We start from the raw sequence: 21,208 nt of genomic DNA on the forward strand, positions 1-21,208 counted from the left end.
CCCTCGAAGTCTATAAGGAAAGACACGGTGGTGGGCAGGGCCCGAGCCATACCTAAATGAATTTGGGGATGTCAGAGGTAGAGCCAAAAATAAAAAAAAAAAAAAAGCTTCCAGCCATTTATTTATTCATTCAACAAATACTTGCGGACCATGTATTTATGCCAGGTGCTGGGAACATATGAGACAGGTGAGATTTCTAAATAAACAATAAAGAAAGAATTATGATGAAATGTCAGGTTTGTTGGATGGTGTTCAGGGCTTCAGTGCAGGAGAGTGGGAAAGAAAATCTGTGATTTGAAATGGAGAGATTTGGGAAGATTTCATGAGAAGGTGACACTGAGCAGAGGTGAGGGGGTCACTGTTGGAGGTGAGGGAGCTAGCCATGAAGTTGCTTGCCTAAGACCCCAGAGCACCATGTGCAAAGGCCCTGTGGCAAGATTTAAGATTCTGGGGTGGCCTGGTGTCTTGGAGGAACAGTGCCTGTGTGGCTGGAGCAGAAAGTGGTGAGTGGAAGAGGTGAGGGCAGGGAGGGGACAGGGGCATGTCACGGAGGGTCTGGTGGGCTGCAGGGCAGTGGGCTGGAAAAGCGGAGGGTCGTCATACCTTGCCCAGATGTCCAGGCCCCTGTGTTGAGCTGGTGGGGGGAGAAGAGATGCCAGGTCCTGCAGAGAAGGGGCTGGGCTGCAGGTGCTCCCGCCCCCCTAACACCCCCCCCAGGGCTCCTCCCCCTCCACCCCCTCTCAGGGCGACAGTTACAGGCAGAGAAGAGGAAGTGGTAGCTAGCTAGCGGAGGCAGGCAGGCAGGCCGCGGAGGCCGCAAGGGTGCGCGGGCTGACCCGGGAAGGCAGCGGCCATGGAGCTGTGGCGCCAGTGTACTCACTGGTTGATCCAGTGCCGGGTGCTGCCGCCCAGCCACCGGGTGACCTGGGATGGCGCCCAGGTGTGCGAGCTGGCACAGGCCCTCCGGGATGGCGTCCTCCTGTGCCAGCTGCTCAACAACTTGCTGCCCCATGCCATCAACCTGCGTGAGGTCAACCTGCGCCCCCAGATGTCCCAGGTGAGCCGGCCACTGGCTGGGGCACCAAGGGTTGGAGGTGGGGGGGGGCCCACACCCCCGGCTGGCACCAGGAGAGTCAATGCACTGAAACTCCGGGCCTGTGATGGAGAAGGGAATGTGTGCTGGACGCTGGGGCTGGCACGGGGGTGAGGGGGATGGGGGGGGGGGGAGGTGGGCAGCGGGAGGGAGGGGGTAGTGAGCACCGAGACCCAGGGGTGTCTCACCCAAGGGTCACAGGAATGGGTTGACAGGCTCTGAGTTCCTGCACATCTAGGCTAAGAACTGACAGACTCGGGGTTAAAGCTTCCAAACCCCAGGCTGACTCCACAGAGGTTCAACTCTCCAGATGGGACTGTGGGGGGGGGGGTGTGTGGAGCTTGAGGGATACCTGGGAACCCCCAGGTGGCCAAAAGGGTGCCCGAGGTTTATTACTCCTTTGACATCCCCCCCTTCTGCCTGTGGGGGAGGGGCCTCCACCAACTTCTTCCCCCACATGTGTCTCCTCCTCCCGGGCCCTGGGCCCCTTCCTTCCCCTCACATCTTCTTCCCCTTCGCTTCCTGCCTGGGCCTGGGGTGCGTGGGGCGGGTGGGGGGCTGTGGGCCCCTGGGCTCTGGTCTTCCTAGCTCTATCCATCCTGGAGAGACACTGAGAAAAGCTTTGGTCTTGAGCCCAAGAGTGGGTCCTGGGGTTTTGGAGCCTAGAAAGAGCTAGTCTTTCTCTGTAGGGATTACTGCAAAGGCCCAGGTCCGGGGAGGGTGGATTGTACCGAGCAAGCGGGGGCCCTTCTAGACTCAGGAAATATATTCAAATCCCTATTTGAATGCGGTTGGGGTGGAGGAGGTAACGTGACTGGATCCCCTCTCTGGGTCCCTGTAGTGTCTGGGTGCTGGGGGGAAGCCATGTATGCTGGGGCTGGGCGCTCCTGGTGCCTCACCTGCCTTGGAAGTCCGAGAGGACACTCCGGTCTGGCCCTCAGGCTCCACTCTGGAATGAAAGCTTGGTGCCTGGGAGCTGTGGATTGGCCTGGGGGGGCCTTTTCTCTGGTCCCTGAGATGCCACGTGCGGGATGTGGAGAGGGGAAGTCACCGGTCAGGGAGCACATCCTTGGGGGTCTCTGGGGGCATTCTCTGGGGACACAGCCATGGGGTGGGGAAGGTGGGTGGCCCACCCTCCTTTGCCCAGGCAGGGCTTCCTGGAAGGATGAGGGCACTCCAGGGGTCCAGCCCCTCTGGCCACAGGCCTTCCTGGATTTGCATACATTTGCTTACCTCCTGGCTTCCAACCGATAGGGAAGTAGCCACGGGACCTGTCAGACCCTGGACCCAGAAGGGGTAAAGGTTCCCAGTGAGGCTTTAATAGCCGCTTATGGGGAAGTGGATAAACTTGAGGATGAACTTCAACCCCTGCTTGCATCTTGCTTATAGCTGGTTGTCTAATGAAGGGCGAGGGGGGTGGGGGGTGGCTGCCTGGCCTTAAGATCTGGGAAGGCAGCTGTAGGGACTACAGGGAGGCAGTGTCCTTGCTTGTGCCGGGCAGTGCCAAGGCCCCGTCTGGGCCTGGCCTTCATGGTGCTCCCAGACTGGGGAGACACAGACCCCTAGCCCTGCATGGTCACAGCTAGGACACAGGGAGACACCTCTGGGCTGGGATGCTTAAAGCAAAGGCAAGACATTGCCTGGCGATGTCACGCTTTATGCAAGAGGGGACACTTGTGCTGGGTTTTGAAGAGTGAGTAGGAGTTTCCCATTGCTCTGGCTTCCTATGCCCAGCTGTGCCGGGCCCCAGGCCACGCAGGGGTGTTTCCCCAGTCCTCCCATCTGGACCTCTGTGCCTTCCTGCCTCTGCTCATCTTGTCTCCCCGCAAAGCTCAGCCCTTTTCCCCATTCACAGGGGGGATGAGTGCGGGAAGCTGAAAGGTGGTCCCATTGAGGTGGAGGAAGGTTCCTCCAGAACAGAACAATCTTTCTAGATTTGCAGGACCCTGTGTCCTCTGATTTAAGCTGGGGCCATGGACCACCCTCGAGATGCGGAAGGTGTGGGGACCAGAATCCGGATGCCTCTCAGTTCCTCTGCTTTTTCTCAGCTGTTTCCAGGGAAGAGGGTGGGAAGGGCACCTGCACTCCAGGGCAATCGTGATGTCTGTCAGGCCCCTTCTTGGTGCCGGGAGAGTGGGCAGGAGACACGCCCAGAGCGCTGTCACTGAGGAGCTCGCCTAGTGGGTCAGACTGACAGTGAGCAAATACGGAAACATTTAACCTGTGGGGAGGCGGTAGGAGCTCTGGAGAAATCAAAGCAGAAAAGGGAGCTCCGGAGCGTGGGGGTCGCACTCTTGAGTAGGTGGTCACTGATAAGGTGACATTTGAGCAGATCCCTGGGGAAAGCGAGGGGATGAGCCTTGTGAATCCAGGGACACAGCACTCCTGGGCAGGGGTACAGCCAGTGCAAAGGCCCTGAGGTGAGAGCTCGTGGGTGGCCCTCAAGTCTGCTGGGAATGGCTCATGGCTGAAGTCAGACCAGAGCGAGTCTCCAAGCTGGGTGAGATCTCCAAGCTGAGATCTGGGGCCGAGGGAGGATCCTATTACAGGTGGCACCTTGACCGCCAGACATCCTAGCTCACTTCCTCTCTCTGGGAGTCCACATTCTGGGTTGCAGAGATGAAACTTTAAGGCCAAGGGAGTAGAGAGGAAGGGACGAATGTGACAGTCATTGTGGGAAAGACCCACCAGGGCGTGGGAGCTGATTAGACCTGGCGGAGCAGGCACTGGGGCCCGGATGATGTCAAGGTTCCCAGCTTGAGAATGCCCAGGCCACTGGCAGAGGCAGGGGAGAGGGCGGGAGAGTTAGAAAGGGGGTCAGCTGGAGGGCAGTGACTCTGAGGGTCCAGACCTGGGTTCAAATCCTGATGCCCTCACTTCCTGGCTTACCCTCTCCGAGCCTTAGTTTCCCCATCTGTGAAACATGGCTAAAAATGGGACCTTTATTTCGAGGACTGTTGTGTTATTTCAATACTGCTTATCACGGTGTCTGATGCCTGATAAACCCTCACTAAACTAAAAAGTTTTCTTTGGAAGGATGTGGGGTAGCAAAAGGTAACACAGCAAGAGGGAGTTTGGGTTGGGGGAATATTTCTCAGCTGGGCTGGATTTGACCCCCAGGGGCATTTGGCAATATCTGGACCCTTGTTTGGTTTCATCACATCTGGGAGGTGGTACTGAAGTCTAGTGGATGGAAGTCAGGGATCCTACTCAGTGTCCCACGGTGCCACCCACAGCAGAGCATTCTCTGCCCCAAACGTCAGTAGTGCTGAGGTTGAGAAACCCTGTTGATCGGGGACAGAGAGCTGCAAGAATCTTTAAAATATTTACTTGGTTGTATAATACATTCATATGGTTCAAATATTAAAACACACAAGAAGCAGGACGCCTGGGTGGCTCACAGTTAAGTATCTCCCTTCAGCTCAGGTTGTGATTCCGGGGTCCTGGGATTGAGCCCCACATTGGGTTCCCTGCTCAGCGGGAAGTCTGCTGCCCCCTCTGCCTCTCCCTCTGCCCCTAACCCTGCTCATTCTGTCTCTCAAATAAATAAATCTTTAAAAACCAGCAACACATAAAAAGATGCACAAGGAAAAATTAAACTTCTAGTCCTGTCCCTCAGATACACCCAGCTCCTTCCTTCTCCCATAAGCAAACTACTTTCTTTTCTTTCTTTCTCTCTTTCTCTCTCTCTCTCTTTCTTTCTTTCAAGTTGACTGTGTATCCTCCTAGAGTTTCTTCATGCAAACATAAGCAAATAGGAGTTTAGGTTCTTATTTCCCGCCCTCCTCCCTTAAATAGAAGATGGCACGTACTACTGACTGCTTTGTCTTGCTTTCCTCACTTAATAATCTTCTTGGGACTCTTTCCAAATCAATATATAGAGATTGTCCTTATTTAAAACAATAACAACAACCACCACCTGACTGCACGGTTTGCTGGAGAGTCTATTTATTTCACGGATGACTTATATTGTGTTAACTATGTGTTAGGCATTAGTCCAAACCAGGTGCCAGCAAACAACAATCCAACAGTTGAATCTGGATTACAGCATTTAAAAAAAAAAATTTATTTATTTATTTTAGAGAGAGAAAGAGATAGCGCGTGAGAGAGAGAGAGAGAGTGCACTAGCGGGGGGGTGGGGGGTTTGAAGGGAGAGGGAGAAGCCGGCTCCCCACTGAGCAAACACCCTGGGATCCTGACCTAAGCTGAAGGCAGACGCTTAACAGACAGAACCACCCAGGTGCCCCTGGACCACAGCATGTTTTTATAAATAAAGTTTTATTGGCACACAACCATGTCCATTGATTCCTGTATGTATTGTCTACGGCTGCTTTCTGGCTACAACTGTGGAACTGCGGAGTTGCCACGGAGACTGTCTGGCCTGCAGAGCTGAAGATATTAACTTTCCAGATCTTTGTAGAAGAAGTTTGCATATTCCTGTTGTAAACATTTTCTTTTCTTTTCTTTAAGATATATTTATTTATTTTAGAGAGAGAGAAAGAGAGAGCATGAGCAGGGGGGGAGCAGGCTGAGGGGGAAGGAGAGTCCCAAGCTGACTTTGCCCTGAGTGCTGAGCCTGATGTGGGGGTCAATCTCATGACCCTGAGATCACAACCTGAGCCGAAACCAAGAGTCATTTGCTTAACTGACTGCACTACCCAGGCACCCTGTAAACATTTTCTATACATTAACTTGTTTAATCTTCGTAACACCAGAGGTGGCAGAAGGTATGTTATCCTCATTTCTCACAGAAGGGATTGAGGCACAGAGGTGTCCAGTAACTTGATTCAGGGTGCCAAACTCAAAAGCAGCAGAGTTGGGGATTGGAACCCTGGGTAGCCTGGTGCTGGGATTTTTGCTGTCCGCAGTTACCCCAAACCGCCTCTATCCCATTGTTTAATGGGGCAATCATTTATTTTATCATCCTCTGTATCAGTGGACACTTGGATTGTGCCAGACTTTTGTTATGACATTTACTGCAACCATTAACCTTGTCCATGAATTATTTTTTGACTCCTCGTCTGTGTGAGCTTGGGTTTGCTACCTAACCTCTGTGTGCCTCAGTATCCTCATCTCTAAAATGGGGATAATAAATCCCTATCTTTAAGCATCACTGGGAGGGATAATGAATCACTATCAAGAACTTAGAAAAGTCCCTGGCCACACAGGAATGTTATTGTTGCTGCTGTACACATGAGCAAGTATCCCCACAGGATAAGTTCTCAGAAGGATTTGCTGGCTCAAAGTGGCTGGGCCTGTGTTTTTGGCAGATATTGCCAAGTTGTTCTCCATCTGGGCCTGTTCCCATGTGGGTTATTCCAATTACATCGCCACTAACAGAGCATGAGACTGCTTATTGGCCATCACCTTGCCACAGACTGTTCCATTGTTAAGACTTTGGAGTCATGCCAACTTTATGGGTGATATATGGAGCTCATTATGGCTCACTTTACATTTCTCTTATTCTGAATGAGCTTGAACCTCTATTCCTTTGTTTAAGATCTATTTCTATTTTCTCTTGGTGAAGAAATATTTGTTCGTATCATTTGCCCCTTTATTCTTTCTTCCCTTCTGGGACTGCTGTCCTTTCTTCCTTATTAGTTTTAAGGAGCTCTTTATATATTAGGCTGGCTTGAATTTCAAGTCAGGTACTTACTACCTTTGCGATCTTGAAGAAGAAAAACATTGCTCTCTGAGCCCTGGTTGTTTTATCTACAAAATGGGGATGTGGACAGCACCTTTATCTCAGGTTTATGTGAGGGTTAAATGTGATAGGTTAAGTTAAGTTCCTTACTGGTGTGATTGATGTGCTAGATTTAGCCAATGCTAAAATAATGAGAAGTCCTCTTTTTGATACTTTGATTTCAGTTAGTATGAGTTGGCTGTCTGATGTGGTATAAGTCAGGATGTGTAATGTTAGCTGCTGTAACAAAGTATACACTTCGGTAGCAGTAATGGTTTCCTTCTTGCTCACATCACAATCTAGTTTGGGTCAAGTGGGGGTTAAGGGAGTGGCTCTTCTTTACAAAGTCCCTACAGGACCTGGGCTTCTTCCATCCCATAGCCCTACTCTCCTTAAAGCCCCTGGAGTCCTCCCTATCCCAGAAGGTGGGGAAGAAGACTGTGAGGAGGGAGACTATGGGAGGCTTTCATGGACCAGGCCCAGAAGTGGTGCTGTCGCCTCCATTCTTGATCCATTCACCAGAACTCCATCACATGGTCCCATCCAACTGCAAGGGAGGCTGAGAATGGTTTAGCCAGGAGACAGGGAGCACAGGAAATGTTTAAGTGGACATAGAAGAGAATGCTGTAGAACTGTGGAATGATGCCTAGCTGGCTTTAGAGAGGCAGGTCTAGAGGGGCTGGCTTGGAGGAAGCTGTAGTGGGATAAGGAATGAGGAGGGCTTGAACTGAAGCCATGGTGGAGGGATTCAGCTAGGGGCTGGGGAGCCTGGGCAGGAGCAAATCTCAGCCAAGTAGGTTGGGTTGGGTTGGATTGGTTGGAAGACCTCATCTCAACATGACTACTGTGGCTGATGGGGACAGAAGTCTGGAAGGGCGAACATTTGGTATTTTGCCTTCTTTTCTTCCATTTTTTTTCTGTTCACGAACCTTCTTTTGCACCTAGTACTGGGAAATGTCACTCTTTAGCACTTTCCACAGAGGGTGCTGGGAAATCCTGTTCCTTTCCCTCCCATTACTCCCATGACTCCCCATTGCCTTTGGGGCAAAAGACAAAGTCCTTACCCTGGCCCATGAGAGTCTATGCATTTGGCCTCTGCCCACCTCCTGGCCCTCCCCTCTCCCTTCCTTTTACTTATTCTGCTCCAGACACACGAGCCTCCTCACTGCTCCCACAACCCACCTGGTCCGATTCAGCCTCAGGGCCTTTGCACATCTGTTCTTTCTCTGTGGATCTGTCTTCCCCCAGATATACACTGTGATTGGTCTCTTATCTCCTTCAGGTTTCTTATCAGAGAGCTTCCTGGCTTCCACACATAAGATTGTTCCCCTTACCCCCTGCCCCTCTGTGCTCTCTCTTCCTTTTTTTATTTTTATTTTTCTCCATGGCACGTATAGCCCTCTGACCTACATAGTTTTTACTTTTTGCTTATTATCTGCTCCCCCAGTAGAATGTCAAGGCAAGGCTTTTGTCTTTTTGGTTCACAGCTGTGTCGCTGGTGCCAGAACAGCACCTGGCACATAGTAGGTGCTCAATAATATTATCAACTATTCACTTCATTCACTCACCCTTCCTTTAATACTGGGAGAGCAAATCATAACTTATGCCTTGTTTCATACACACAATTTAATCAATACATGGTCACACTCATTTGTTGACATATTGTCTGTGGCTGCTTTTGTTACATGAAAGAGTTTACCAACTGATCCCTGATTTAGTGGGATTCATTGAGTGCTTGCTTATTATTGGTTAGTGGTTGTTGGTTAGCTCTGGTTAAGTATGGATTGTTTGAGATCAGTGCCTGCTTCTACTGGTTCCTAATTATGTGACTTTGGGCAAGTGTTCAGACCTCCCCTGCCTTTGGTTTTCTCACATATAAAACGGGGAAAATGATGATGATGTGGTAATAATAATGATGACACCATCCATGTCATGGATATTTCCTTGTATTAAACCATGTACAGGATGATGGAGAATTCCATGATGAATGACACACAGATCCTCATGCAGCTCATGGAAATAGACGAGGAATTAGGCAGTTAACCTGAGAGTGGAATAGTCTGCTGATGGGGGGTGGAGCCCAGGGACTGTGGAAGCAGAGAGGCGGGGGAAACCCCAGAAGCAATCAGGGTAGGCCTCTTGGAGGAGGTGACATGCCAATTGAGTGTGGGAGGTTGGGGCATATTTGAGGAGCCAAAAGAAGTTCTGCTTGTCTGCCTTGTTAACATTAAGGGCACTGGAAGTGGAAAGAACCCAAGGGTATGTTGAATGGGCACAGCTGAACTTCTAGCACGGATGGTGATTGGAGGCCTGGGTTTCAGGAGGAACTTGGGAGTTAGGTCCCCGGGGGGAAGAAATAAGGGATGTTCAGTTGGAGAAGTTTGAAGGTTGAAGAAATTCTGAGCTCCATCAGCAGAAATTGTAACCAAGAGTTTTAGCCCTTGTGACAGAAAACCCAACTGAAACTGGCTTAGTAAAAAATAGCATTTATTAGCTCACATAACTGAAAAGCTTAGGAGAAAATGTATTTAGGTAGAGCTGGATCCAGCGGCTCTATCTCAGGATCACCTCTACCCTTAACTTAACTCAGCTGTCTTTTCAGTGTTTTTCCTCCATTCTCAGTCATCCTTTCCTCTCATGGTGGCCGGCAAGGGTGCCCAGGTGCTCCAAATTTAGGTGCCCACATTTTTGTGTACAATGAAAAATGGCTGCTCAAGCCCAAGTCTGGGTTTCACTGGACATAATTTCTTTGTGTGTGCATGTGGCAGGGGCTGGGGATAGAGGGAGTGAGGATGGATGGGCGGGGAGTCACGTGTCTGTTCCTCAACCAATTGTTGTGGTGGGTAGACTATGCCGTTCTGATTGGCCAGGCTGAGGTCGCATATTTTTTCTGGAGCTGAGGAGGAGTTGACCCCACCCAAAGGAGGTAGGTGTGGAGGAGATTGGGTGGCTCCCCAGGAGATGCTGAGGGGCTGCTAACAGAAGAAATGGGAATAGATGTCAGGAGGCCATCGATGTTTATACTGGCACCAAGTATGAAGTCGCTGCACAGCCTCTCACTGGTGCCATTGGCTGGCTGTTGGAGCCCCATCTTTCTCGGTCCTGGGGGCTGCTCTGTGCATGTAGGATGTTTGGCGACATAGCTGACCTCCACCCCCTCGATGCCTGTAGCAACCTCTCCCCTGGAGCCATGACAAGAGAATGTCTGCAGACATTGTCAAATGTCCCGTAGGAGGCAGAATCCCCTATCCCACCCCTCCAAGAAACTCCATTTTGGAGGGAGCAAGCTTCCGATCTTTGGGAGATCTTTGCATGAACAATTACTGTCTGGGGACAGTGAGGAAGAGATTGAAAGCTTTGTTGGGTCAGAATAATCACTTATTTTATTATGAACAACAGGAGCTGTGCTGATTGCCGGGGTTATGGGAAAGAACAGAGCAGACACATTATCTGGTCTTCTGAGTTCATGGCCTTGTGGGGGAGAAGGGCAGTATACTTGTTTCCTGTAACTGCACGAACAAAGGACCACACACTGATGGCTTAAAATAACAGAAATACGTTATCTCACGGTTCCCGGGGTTAGAGGTCTGAAATCAATCAAGGTGTGAGCAGGGTCGAGCTCTTTCTGAAGGCTCTTGGGGGAGAATCCATTTCTTGCCTCTTCCAGCTTCTGGGGGCTCCAGGCTTTCCTTGAATTCTGACTGTGTCACTCTGTCTTCACCAGGTTGTGCCCTCCGTGTCTGTCTGTCTGTGGGTCTCTTCTGTGTGTCTTGTGTAAGGACACTTGTTGATGAATGGAGGCCCCCCCCCCAGTAATCCAGGATGATCTCGTGATCTCGAGATTAATTTTGTCTTGCAAAGTCCTTTTTTTAATTTTTCCCCCCAATGATGTCACATTTACAGGTAGGTTCCAGGGATCTGAGGTAGTTATATCTTTTGGAGGGGGTCACTATTCAACCCACTATAGACAGTAAAAAAGCAAATCAGTAAAATATTACAATAAATGCTGCAGACAAAATAAGCCAAGGTCAAGATGGAGAAGAGGAAAGGGGCATGCTTCTGGAGGGTGGTCAAGAAAAGTTGAAAGCTGGAGGATGGGGAGCTGGCTCTGGGAACAAATGGCGCAAGGAGGCAAATGCCATGCAAAGGCCCTGTGGTGAGTGAGGAGGGTCTAAATGAAGGTGAATGGTGAAGAGGGAGTGCTGGGATTAAGGTTGGGAGGAACACACTTCTCTAGTGTGGCTGGGGGTATGTCATAATTAGATGTGATGGGAAATCCTTGGATGGTTTAAGCAAATTGGTGGGTTAAAGAGGTCCCTCGAGCTGCTCTGTGGGAACCAGACTGTTAGGGTAATTGAAATGGCAGTGAGGGGACCTGGGCAGAGGGGTTGATGGAGGTGTCCCACAGGGATGAGATGGTGGCTGGACTAGGAGTCAGGAATAGTGGGAGGGCTCACATTTCAGTGGTTGTGCTAGTCAGACTTCCTGACAGACCAGATGGGGGAGTGGTGGGAGTGAACGAAAGAAAGTGAGATGATGTCTAAGTTTGTAGCTTAGGAACCTGTGTGAATGGGGGCATTATTTGCTAAGATGGGAAGGATGGGGAGAGTCAAGTTTTGGGGATGTTCTGATGGGGCTGAGTTACCTTGGAGTTGGAAGACAACATAGCATAGTGGTTAGTGCAGCGGCTCTCACCTGGGGGTGTGGGGAGCAACTCTGTTTCTCCAGGGTACATTTGGCAATGCCTGGAGATATTTTTGGTTTTCACTACTGGAGGGAGTGGTGTGCTCCTGGCATCTAGTGGGTAGAGACCAGGAATGCTGCTGATATCCTAAATGTCCTATAATCCCAGGACAGCCACTAAAATATCAGTTCTTCTGAGGCCGAGAAAACCATGGTTGAGGGGCAAGGACTCTAGTTACATGGGGGTCTGGGTTCTAGTCTTGACTGTGGGATCTTGGGTGAGTTACTGTACCTTGCAGTGCATTAGTCTCCCTACCTTTCAAATAGGGGTCAGGATAGTCCCTGCCTTATAGGTCTGTTACAAGAATTAAATGAGTGAATGGTTGTAAAGTTGTCACATGCTGTAAGCAGGACCTAGTAGTGATCGGTAAGCAAACTCATAGGGATGGATGAGATCATTTGTGGAGGGAGGAGAGAGAGAGAGAAGAAAAGGGGTCTGAGTCTCAGGGTGCAGCAGCATGGAGAGGTTGGGATAGGGGAGGAGGAAAAAGAAGCCAAGGAGTCAGAAGAGAACCAGTGACTTAGGGGGAAAGCCAGAGACCAAAGGAAGAAAGTTTATCCACAGTGAGGTGTTGGTCCTTTGAAACAAACCATTTAATTGAAGGGACGGGAGTAGTGTCAGAAAGTATAATAAATAACAATAGAAACAGGTCCCATTTATGGAGCATTTATGATGTACAGTTGTTCCAAGTATGTAACACTTTTAACTCATTTGATTTTCACAACAAATCCATGGAGTGGGTGCCGTGATGTTCAGGTTATCTCTTCTGTGAATCAAACCACCCCAAACTTAAAGGCAACAATTTTAGAATTCTCACAGATTCTGTGAGTCAAGAATTCAAATGGAGTGTGGAGATGATGGTTTATCAGCCCCAAGATGAGAAGGCTTGAATGTTGGAGGGCTGGAATCTGCTGGAGGATCCTTCCCCTAAACTCTGGGAGTCTGGGATGGGGTGACTCACGGCTGAGCTCAGCTGGGGCTGTGGAATGGAGCAGTGGCCCATGGCCTATCTGTGTGGCTTGGGCTTCCTCACAGCATGGTACCTGAGCTTGGAGAAGGAGTGGAGAAGCTGCAAGTTTTCTTCTAACCTACTTAGAGACCACGTTGTGTCACTTTGCTGTAATTCACTAAGACCAGCCTGGATTCAAGGGCAGGGGAATCAGACTTCACCTCTTGATGGCGGTGTGACAAGTCCCACTGCAGAAGAGCATGCTGGGTGGGTGCTGTGTTTGTGGCAATCTTTGGAAAGCATAACATGTTCTTTGTTATTATCCTAGTCTCACAGATGAGGAAATGGAAACATGAAAAGTTTAAGTGAGTTTTCCAAGTGAATAAGTAGCTATGCTGGGATTTGAACCCCTAAAGCTGTGACCACAAGCACTATATGAATATTGCCTCTTCGAGGGGACATATGAACCTTTTAGGTGGGATAGTCTTGGATTAGGTTAGATAGTCTTGGATTTAGATTTCTGGTTTAGCCAGGAAAGCAGAAATCATCTTAAGATCTTTCAGACAGGATTTCATTCAGGGAATGGCTAATGGGTGATGGGGAGCTGAGGAGACAGGTGGGGAATACTGAGGTAACCCACAAGGCAGGAGAAACAGTGGAGGAGGTGGTGAGACCAGGGTCCAGAGGCTAGAACCATTCAGGGGAGCTAGGACCTGGTGCAGGAGCTGTCAACAGGTTGCTGAGACCAGGAAGGAGACATATTTGCTGCTGAAGAAGGAGAGATACCCTGGTTTTTCTTCCTCCCTCCTCCTGTCTCCTGCCTGGGCATCCCATTGGCTGAGCCTACCTGGAAGCCAGGGTGCAAAGGAGTCTGGGAAATGTAGTTCTCTTCGCTGTGGAGCAGAGCAAGGGGAGGCAGGGAATGGACCTGAGAGCAAGCGGACCAGTGGTCCTCATCGTAACTGCCTATCTGAGCTCAGTGTTCTCTCAACGGGAGCTGCTGTTACTGCTGTTTGCCCGAGAACGGGTGAAATGCAATGGTTTCATTTCCCGAGGCAGGGTCGTCTTTAGTTCTAGTGGCTCTGGTGGTTTTGGAGTTCAGTTTAATCTTAGATCAAACCCAGATCTCCTTTCTTAGGACTCTCCACCAGCACACAGCTCATCAGCCTTCCTCCAGACAACCCATCAGAGGTCTGCCTGCAATAATTTTGTCCCTGGCTTTTTCCAAGTCACCTGTAGTCCTGGTGGAACACCACAGCAACTTCATAGCTTCTCAGTGGACAGCGTGTTTCCAGAAATCCCCCTTGGGGTGTCTGTCTTGTGCCTGTCTGTGTGGGTACTCAGGATGATCCCCACATGGTGTCTGTCTTGTGCCTGTCTGTGTGGGTACTCAGGATGATCCCCGCACCCCAAAAGATGTGTGGGGCTTGTTCCCTTCAGTGTGATCTGCTCTGGAATGTGGGACCGGGGGATCTGGGGGAATGTCATTAACTATTTGTGCTTCTCTCTCGGGGACTCTGAGATATGGCCAAAGGGTAGAATGCTCTGGTGACAACCACTGGCCCCATTTTGATTACACAGTTTTATTATTTTTTTTAATTACTTAGAGAGGGAAGGGGCAGAAGGAGTTGGGGAGAGATCATCTTAAGCAGGCTCCACACCCAGCATGGAGCCCAACGTGGGGCTCGATCTTAGAACCCTGAAATCAAGAGTCAGACGCTTAGCCTACTGAGTCACGCAGGCGCCTCTCATTACAATATTTTGAAATAAAAAAAAACAAAACAAAACCAATATTTTGATATCCAGTTTTGGTAAATCAGCACCTGATACTGCCCTTGGTTCACTCCCTCCCATTCCCCCTTTCTCCCTTTGCTGCAGCCACACTGGCCTCCAACCTCTTTTTCCAATGCACCAGGCAGGGTTCTGCCTCAGGACCTTTGCCCGGGCTGTTCCCTCCACCTGAAATGTTTCTGATCATACACTATGCACCCCCTTGGTCTGCTTCTTTCACTTGGCACCATTCTTCCGTGATTTATCCTGTGTGTATCAGTCCTTCACACCTTATTCCTGAATAGTACTCCAGTGCATGGACGCCCCACAGTTTGCTCATCCTTGGTGGACACTTGGGTTGTTGCCACATTTTGGCTGCCACAGATACGGCTGTTGTGAATGCTCAACTATGTGTGAACACTTGCTTTCATTTCTCTGTGCAAATGCCTGGAGGTGGAACAAGTTGTGTGGTAGGTGCGTGTCTAACCTTTTCAGAAACTGCCAAACCATTCTTCCAACTTGGTTGCACCATTCAACATCCCAGCCAGCAGTGCAGGAAGGTTTCCTGGAGCACTCCTCCTCTTGCTTTGCCATCCCTTAGTCCTTGGCTTTATCAGACACCTCTTTCATTTAACCAGATCCCTCCCAGCATGTTTTTCATGCTCATGCACCCACTGTTGTAACCAATCAATTATCAATACCCCTGTCTTCTCAATGTCCATCTTCCCACTAGACTGTAAGCTCTGTGGAGACAAGGTTCTGTCTGTCTTGGCCACTACCAGTTTCCTGGGGCTTGGCACACAGTAGGCACTCAGTGCGTGCTTGCTGAATGAACGTATGACCCTGCCTGGTGGACCAGGTGCTAGAGTGGAGATTCGGTTGGTATTTCCATTCCCAGAGCGGAGATGAAGAAGTAGAGGCTCCAGATGGTTCAGTAACCCATCTGAGGTCCTCCGCTGGCAGCGGCTCGGCTGGGAGTGGAACCATGTCTGTCTGACCCCCTCGACTGACACTGAGATGTTGAGTGTGTGTTGGGGTGAGAGGGGAGGAGACAGAAGAGAGACAGGCGGGCATGGGGAAGGTTTTGAAGGCCAGGATGAGGAGCTGATGCTCTGTACCTTTGCTTCCAGGCTTTGAAGAGGCAGCACAGCACATCTACCCTCTCTGGTCTGCTAGATGAAGTCTTGCAGTCCCAAGATTAAGGGGTTTCAGGACTGAAAGCAGAGGTGCCCCCCCTCTCTTCTGTCTTCCTTAGCAAGCCCTGCTAACAGGCATTTCCTGTTTCCGGTGGCTCCCTGGGTCGGGGTGGGGGTAGGGGAGCTGATTGCAGCAGTTGTGTTCAGCTGTGGGTCCTCTCTGCTACTCCCTGCCTCCCCCCAACCCCCACCCTGTCACCAAATGGAGCCTCTGTCCCTGCATACTGGTTCCCGAAAGGAGGGTGGCAAACTAACCAACCTTTCTGGCTCTTTCTTTGTCTTGGGCAGAGCTTGTGCTGACGGGACCAGCAGGCGGAGGGGAAGTCTGGGTGCTGATTTGCCTATGGGCAAGTTGCCAGCCCAACTCTTTGATATTCTGGTGGAGGGGGAGGGCGTGCTGAGGGGATTGCCTCGCCAACACGGAGGAAATGTTCTCACACACCCCTCCTACCTTTGGTTAAAAGACCTCCTGTCCTTTGCCACCTCTCCCACCCTCTGGGCTACCAGAAGGTCCTTCTGGTGGTCTAACCTCAGTCATTCTTGCTGCCTGAGGGAGCCCCTTTCTTCAGCTGGCCCTACTCCAGCCTGGAGGGCTGATGAGTCATACCCCCACCCTGTCCCCCCTTGAGATGTCACATGACTGGGGGGAAGAAGTCTCAAGGCTCAGCTGATCTCCCTGAGGTCAGGAGGGAACTTCCTCCTTCAGGCCAGATGAGACCAACCGCTCTGTTGCCCCTGGTGACTTACAAGCCCTGCCTGGAGTCAGCCTCCAAGGCTGCAAAGGCTGCTGGGCAGAAGAGTGTTACGTGTGGTTCCTGTCACGTGCTGAACCTCCTACGTGGCACCAGGAGGCAGTCTGGTGTGGTTCAAAGAGGTAGGGTGGTACCGTGGTTAAGGGCATGGCCTCTAGGCTCAGGGAACTTGTATCTGGCTTTTCATTCCTTCCTGTGTGGCCTTGGGCAAGTGACATATCCTCCCTGAGGCTCAGTTGTTTCACCAGTACGATGTGGATTCATCTCTTCACCGACTTACTGAGCATCTATGGGATGTCATATGTTGTGCTAGGCCACAGCAGTGAGCAAACAGCCCTGAGAATCCTCGCCTTGGGGAGCTGATGTGCTTGTGTGTAAGGGAGGACAGACAGACAGTAACAAAATAACTAAGAGAAGTATACAGTGCCCCAGACAATAAGCTTTATGGAAAAAACCCAAAGTAGAGGGGAGGATGGGGAGTGCTAGGTGTGTGTGTGTGTGTGTGTGTGTGTGTGTGTGTGTGTCTAGTGCAGTTTTAAAGAGAGTGGCTGGGAACGTCTCACTGAGAAGTGACATTTCATCAAAGGCCTGTAAGAGACAAGGGAAGTTGTCTTTTGCATCTCATTCTGAAGATGAGAACAGCCTGTGCAAAGGCCCTGGGGCATGGCCATGCCTGGCATGTTGGAGGAACAGTAAGGAGGGCTGTGTGGCTGGAGCAGAGAGAGCAAGAGAAGAATGGGAGGAGGGGAAGGTAGGGAGGGGATGGGTCAGGTCATGCGGGGCCTTGTGGTTTGCATCTGGGTAGGACGGGGTCCCTGGGAAGGTTTTGACCATATTTGTTTGGATGCCATGTTGAAAATAAATGACATGGGTCCAGGGGCAGAAGCAATCAGTCCAGTGAGGAGGCCACTGCAGTAATGCAGGTGAGCGATAATGGTGGCTCAGGCCTGGCAGGTGTATAGAAGGAGCAGGATTCTGGCTGTATTTGGAAGGTGGAACAAATAGGATTTGTTGAGGGGTTGGAAGCGGATGAGAGAGAAACAGAGGAGCCAAGGTGACTCCAGTGTTTTGAGTTTGAACAACTGGAAGGCAGTGTCATTAGAGCATGCCCCCTAGGTTTCAGTAGCAACGTTGTTGGGAGTACTGAACAAACCTGTGCATGCCAAACTTTTCATCTCAGGTTTGGAAGAGGCTATGTTCTCAACAAATGGTGCCTCCCCAGTAGGGCTGGGGGTTCTGGAGGGCAGGGTCTGGCTCTCACAGGCAGGGCTGGTTCACTGAGCGGCTCTTTAGAGACAGCTTTGGGAAATGGCGCTGTAGCAAGAAAGGAAGTGTGAGCCACGGGACAGAAAGGAAGGAGCCCCAGACAGTACAGAAGCATGCTACTTGCTGTTTGTGGATGTGTGCATGCATGGAAAGTGAATGAGGACATGGGCTGGAACGGTCCATGTCTACTTGCAGAGGGGGGCAGCCAGTGAGGAGGGAAAGAAGAGAATGAGATCAGAGACAGTGCACAATGAGATCTTCAATGTTTAATTGAAAAGAAAATGTATTGACCCGAAGGAGCTGAGAACTCATGTGCACACAAAAACCTGCACTGAGATGTTTACGGCAGCTTCATACATCATCGCCAGAACTTGGAAACAGCCAAGTCCTTCAGTAGTGATGGATAAGGAAACTGTGGGACATCGGACAAGGGGAGTTATGGAGACAGTGGTTGCCAGGGGTTCAGGGGGAGGGGCAGATGACCAGGTGGAGCACAGAGGGTCTTGAAGGCAGTGAAACTACTCTGTATGTTACTATAATGGTAGATACGTGTCATTATATATTTGTCCAAACCCACAGAATGTACATCAGGAGTGGACCCTGATGTCGACTATGGACTTTAGGTGATGACATGTCAATGTAGGTTCATTGATCATAACAAACCTACCCTCTCTGGTGGTGGGGGGGGCTGACGGTGAGGGAGACTGTGCATACTTGGAGGTAGGGATATATATGGAAATCTCTCTACCTTGCATTCAATTTTCCCATGGACCTAAAGCTGCTCTAAAAACATAAAGTCTACTATGAAAGAAAAGAAAGGAGCAGGGGGCCGGGGGGAGGGCAGGGTAGAGCCTCCAGACAGGACTGATGGAGATACCACACACACCAAAAGGAGCTGACCAGGTGTTTTCTCACCTGACTCCACCCTCGACCAGCCTGTTTGTCTCTGCTCCACAAGGTCTCTCAGCCTCCAGAGGTTAGCCTGGCTCTGTATTTCGGCAGCAGTGTTCCAAGAAAGCAAGAGCAGAGGTTGCAAAGCCTCTGGATGCCTAAACTTGATTCACACAGTGTTACTGTCACTGTATTCTATTGGTCAAGGCAGGTCACTGACCAGCCCAGACACAAAAGATGGGGAAACAGGCTCCACTTCTACTTGGTATTTGCCTGACTTTAAATAATTTTGCATTTCTGGTGGGTGGGAAATAGTATCTTGTTGTTTTAATTAGCATCACTTTGATGACTACCAAGGTTGACCCTCTCCTCATGGGCTTGGGGCCATTTGTGACTCTTCTGCAGGGAAACTCATGTTCACGTCTTGCCAATTTTCTGATTGTATTGTTGTCTTTTTCTTATAGAATCATTAGGAATTCTTTATAAATTCGAATACACATGTGTAGCAAATATCCATTTTCACTCTGTGACTTGTCTTGTCACTCTCTTCCTGATACTTTTTTAAACATTTATTTATTTATTTATTTATTTGACAGAGATTACAAGTAGGTGGAGAGGCAGGCAGAGAGGAGGAGAAAGCAGGCTCCCTGCTGAGCAGAGAGCCCGATATGGGGCTCGATCCCAGAACCCTGAGATCATGACCTGAGCCGAAGGCAGAGGCTTTGACCTACTGAGCCAGGCGCCCCTTCCTGATACTTTTTGATGAATAGAACTTTATTTTAGTTTGATCACATCTTGTTTATCATTTGGAGTTTTTGTTGTTCCAGAATCACTCACAATTCTGAGGTCATCCAGATAGTCTCTTCAATTGTCTTCTCAAAGTCTTACCTTTAGCACTTAAGTCTAATACCATCTGGAATTTGTTTTGAGTAGGATATGAGGCAGGAATTTGATTTATTGTTTGTTTGTTTTTCTTGGCCCTTATGGATAACCATTCGAACCACCCACAATTATAAAATAGTACCTCTTTTTACCATACATCTGTAATACCTGCTCAGTCATAAAAGACATTTTTGTACATGTGTGATTTATTTCTGGGTCCTCTGTTATGGTTTATTTGTCTTTATCCCTATATTTCTTATCTATTGCTAAGTAACAAATTATCCCCCAAATATTCTTTTATTGAGCACTTACTATGCTTATGAGTTATTTGGATCAGGAATGAGGAAATGGCCGAGCTGGGGTTTCTTATGAGGTTGTAGTCAGATGTTAGCCAGGGCTGCCATCATCTGAAGGCTCAACTGTGGCTGGAGCATCTGCTTTCTTGTTGATTCAGCCACATGGAACCCCAGTTCCTCTCCGCTTGGACCTCTCCGTAGGGCTGACTGAGTGGTCTCACAATATGGTGGCTGGCCAGTGATCCAAGAGGCCCAAAGTGGAAGCTGCAATACCTTTTATTACCTAGCCTTGAAAAGTCACGTCTTGTTACTTCTACTGTACTCTATCAGTCAGTCACACTGGGCTAAGCTTGGTTCAGTGAGAGAAGTAATTACAAATAGGGCACAAGTATTGGGATCTGTGGGCCACTGGGGGCCATCTTGGAGGCTAACTGCTATAATTACATTGTTTTAATTACAGTAGATTTATGATAAGTCTTGATGAGAGTATTCCCAGTTAACTTTCCCTCTACAGAATTGTCTCGGCTATTTGCAGTTCTGTGCTTTAGGATTCATGTGTCAAGTTCAATAAAAAAACCATTTGGAGATTTTAATTGAAATTGTATTAGAGCCATAGCTCAGTTTGGGAAAGAGCTGAAAAATTTAAAATACTAAGTCTCTCTAGGAAAGAATTAGGACATTTCACTTTTTTTTTTTTTAGATCTTCTTTCATATTTTTCAATACAATTTTATAATTTTTCATAAAAGATTTTCACTTGTTTTTGTTAGATTTGGTACAATCACTAGCTTTTTTGAATGTTTCTTTTCCCTTTTTTTTTTTTTTTAAGGCTATGGTAAGTGGTATCCTTTAAAAATTGAAGTCCAAATTTTCGTGCAGTGAAATGCTTAGTTCTTCAGTTTACTGCTCAATCAGTTCTAGCAGAGCTGTACACACTTGTGCAACCCACACCCTTATCAAGACACAGAACATTTCCATCACTTGTGGCCTTTCTGAGTCAATCTCCACCACCTTCCCCACCCCAGAAGCAACCACTGATCTGATTTCTATCACCATAGGTTAGTTTTGCTTATTCTAGGATTTCGTAAATGTTATCTTTTTAAGAAAATAACATTTTCTGATTGATTGTTGCTAGTGCACCAACACATGGTAAACTTCATATATTGATTGTGAATTCACTCACATTGTGAAGTTACTGTGTTGATTCTGGTTATTTATCTGTATATTCTTTTGGGCTCTCTGGGTTGACAATGGTATCTTCTGCAGATGCTCAATTTCTTCCTCCTCCTTTTCCTTCCCTTCCCTTCTCCCCCCTTCCTTCCTTTCCTTGTTTTGCCTTGTGCTGCAGGCTAAGATCTTCAACACAACGTTGTCTAGAAATGGTAGTGGGGACACCTTACCTTAGTTCTGATTTCAAATACCAGGGGATCTTTTCGACACTTCCCCATTAAATATAATGTTCTGCTTTTTAAATTTAAAACAAAGGTTTAAGATTTTTTGGGGGCAGATTCTCTCTTTATCAGGTTACAGAAATTCCTTTCCATTCTTACTTTGCCCAGACTCTTTTTTTTTCCTTTCTCTTTCTTTCTCTCTCTCTCTCTTTTTAAAGATTTTATTTACTTGAGATAGAGAGAGTGAGAGATAAGAGTGTGCACAAGCAGGGGGTGGAGGGAGTGGCAGCGGGAGAG

General features: G+C 48.9%; 1 protein-coding gene across 2 annotated transcripts in view; it reads left to right on the plus strand.

The window, feature by feature from the left end:
* The first annotated feature begins 753 nt into the window (after positions 1–753).
* VAV1 (vav guanine nucleotide exchange factor 1) overlaps positions 754–21,208 on the plus strand; it is a 48,444-nt gene continuing 27,989 nt past the window's right edge. For both annotated transcript variants that reach the window (XM_059388814.1, XM_059388815.1), the window contains exon 1: positions 754–1,057. In XM_059388814.1, coding sequence (XP_059244797.1) covers positions 854–1,057 — 204 coding nt within the window. In that variant the 5' untranslated portion in view covers positions 754–853. The remainder of the gene's footprint in view (positions 1,058–21,208) is intronic.

This window comes from Mustela nigripes, chromosome 2, assembly GCF_022355385.1.
Source record: "Mustela nigripes isolate SB6536 chromosome 2, MUSNIG.SB6536, whole genome shotgun sequence".
In the NCBI taxonomy this organism is placed as follows: Eukaryota; Metazoa; Chordata; class Mammalia; order Carnivora; family Mustelidae; genus Mustela; species Mustela nigripes.